Source organism: Echinops telfairi, unplaced genomic scaffold, assembly GCF_000313985.2.
Source record: "Echinops telfairi isolate 266 unplaced genomic scaffold, ASM31398v2 ScPeMD7_27;HRSCAF=92, whole genome shotgun sequence".
Lineage (NCBI taxonomy): Eukaryota > Metazoa > Chordata > Mammalia > Afrosoricida > Tenrecidae > Echinops > Echinops telfairi.
The window spans coordinates 5447257-5449613 of record NW_022103924.1 but is presented as its reverse complement, the minus strand read 5'-3'; the positions used below and the strand labels follow the sequence as shown (position 1 = coordinate 5449613).

The 2357-nt window shown below is 56.8% G+C and overlaps 1 protein-coding gene across 1 annotated transcript in view; it reads right to left on the bottom strand.

Annotated features, from left to right (window-relative positions):
- Positions 1–2007, bottom strand: part of GAS1 (growth arrest specific 1) — a 5196-nt gene extending 3189 nt beyond the window's left edge. The window contains exon 1 of the mRNA XM_004714599.2: positions 1975–2007. Coding sequence (XP_004714656.2) covers positions 1975–2007 — 33 coding nt within the window. The remainder of the gene's footprint in view (positions 1–1974) is intronic.
- Positions 2008–2357: the final 350 nt, after the last annotated feature.

Below are 2357 nucleotides of genomic sequence, written 5' to 3'. Positions count from 1 at the left end.
GCCGCGAGGCTTTAAATACGAAAGTGGGCCGTGAGCCCCCGCGTGGTGCCGCGGTGCCCCCTCATTATGCATGCATGGAAAAGCAAACAAACAAAAACATTAGCAACGCTCCTTCGGCTCTGGGGCTCCGGCCCCGCGCGCCGCGAGCCTGCCCGCTTTCTCCTTTCTGCGCTCTCCTGCGCCTTCGCTCGGCCCCCAGCCCGTCTTTTCGAGCTACTATTGGTCCCGCCTGTTGTTGTTGAAACTTTTTTTCCCCCCGAGCCGCTGGAGTGAGGTTGCGGGGTGGGGGAGGGCGGGCCGGGCGCCGGGCAGCTCACAGTCGGCATTCAGGGCTCGGGAGGCACGGCTGACGGAGTCTGACGGGGGCCGCGGGCTCCTCCCACTCTTAAGGAGGCGCCGCGGGAGCGCCCCAGCCTGCGCCCGCACCCAACTGGCCGGCCGGGGAGGCGGCTGTTCGCGTCCGGCCCAGCCACGAGCCGGTTCATTTGGTTCTTTTGCTTCCAGTCCCCCCTACCCCCAGCCCCCGCGCTCCGCTTTTGGCGTTTTTAGAGATTCTCCTGGCCCTCGTTGGTGTCTTGGACTTAGCTTCTCTGGCTTCCCGTGAGTGGAGAAGAGGAACCCGATCATCCGAAAGATCGACCAGTGCCCCAGAAAGAAGCCCCCAATGTGCCGCTGCGACGTGGGCACTTAGTGCGAACGCGGGGCCTCGTGGGGCGGCGAAGGGCTCCGGCGCACCCTGGCCGCTGTCCCTCAGGCGCTGGCAGGGGCCCCGAGCAGCCTGCTGCCCTGAGGGCTGGAGGCTCCCCGGTCCCCAGCCCCCGCTCCCGGATCTGGCAGGAAGGGCCCTTGGGCATCGTTTTCCACTGCTGGACAGGAATCCCCTCCACGGAGTCCGTGGCTTAGTAATATAAATTACTAACACGGCATGGTGATGAAAAAGAATCGTTTTTAACAGAACTCCAGGGTTCTGGAGCAGTAGCGTCTGGTTGTAGTCAGGACACGGAAGAGAGAGATCAATGGGCAGGCACTAAGGTTTATTACGGTAACGGGTACGTTTCAGTGCCCACGCCCTTCGAACTGCTGGCCTTGACCCGAGGAGAAGTCGGGGACTGAAGCCCCGGGACCCCGACGCCAGAGTGGGCGAGCTACCTTAACCTTGGCGCGCGCTGCGTCCGGCCGGCTGAGGCTTCGGGGGTCGGCTGCCTGTCAAAAAGTGGAGCCTGCCCCCCGCCCTGCCGTTCCGTGGAGGGACTCTCAACTCCATCTGTCACAGAAATTCAGGCTAACTCCTCTCCAGAAGCAGAGGGAGCTGGGAGCACATTTCAGCTCGCCTGCTTCTTCTCAGATGCAAAGCGGGGTCCATCTAGCCAGAGCCTCTTCTGTCGTAGACCCTCTGGGCTGCAGAAAGGGCCCTCGTTTGTGCTCCGGCAACTGCTTTCCTCAGATGCACAGGGTCTGCCTTCAGGAGCGGTACCTCAGCCGTCCTAACAAAACAAACACTAAACAAACTGGGAAGGGGTGTGGGCCAGACCGACCGTCTTGCTCTAAGTGGTAGAAATCCCACTGATACACTATCACAGCAATAGAAGACTCTATTTAAAGAAGCAATAATAGCAAGGCTCCATCTTTGTGGCACATCTAAGCAACCATTTTCCTATTGTGTTTTTCACTATGGTTGTTCAGTGGTACAGTGATGAGTCCTAGACTGCTAACCGAATGACTGGCAGTGGGAACCCAGCCAGTGCTCAGAGGAAGTGGGTCTTGGCAAACTGTTTCCATTGAGATTCAAGCCACGGAATCTCCTCAGGGCAGTTCCTCTGGGTTACACAGGGCTCTGTTAGTTGGAATCAGCTGGAGGGTACGCTATGGTTTGATTTGCAGTCAGTCATAGGGATGGTACAAAACGGCAGTGTTAACATCCCATGGGGGATGGGGCTGCCATAAGTCAGAGGCCAATGGCTAATATCAACAGACCTCCAAACCAGTCTTCATCATCAAGGCAGCCATCCCCATAGGACTCTGCACATCTCTTAAGCAGGCTTCATTTCTAACATGACCCTACCCCTCCTTTCCACTGGAGCAACTGTTCCAATCTGTTCCTAGCAAATGCCTGTACCTTAGGCCTCCTTTCTGAGTTGGATCTTCACTAACACCTAGCTGATCTCTATAGCCCACATTCCATCAGACTTTGAAATGGGATCTGGGTCTATAAGCCTTTGTTCTTGTTCCATTCCTACCTCTTTGCACCTTGGAAATATCTCGCTTCCTTGACCTCTTAGCTACCAGCTTTTCTGATAGTCACCAGTTGATTTCCAGTCTTCCATCTACAGCATTCTCATTTCAGCTTGCTCATCGGA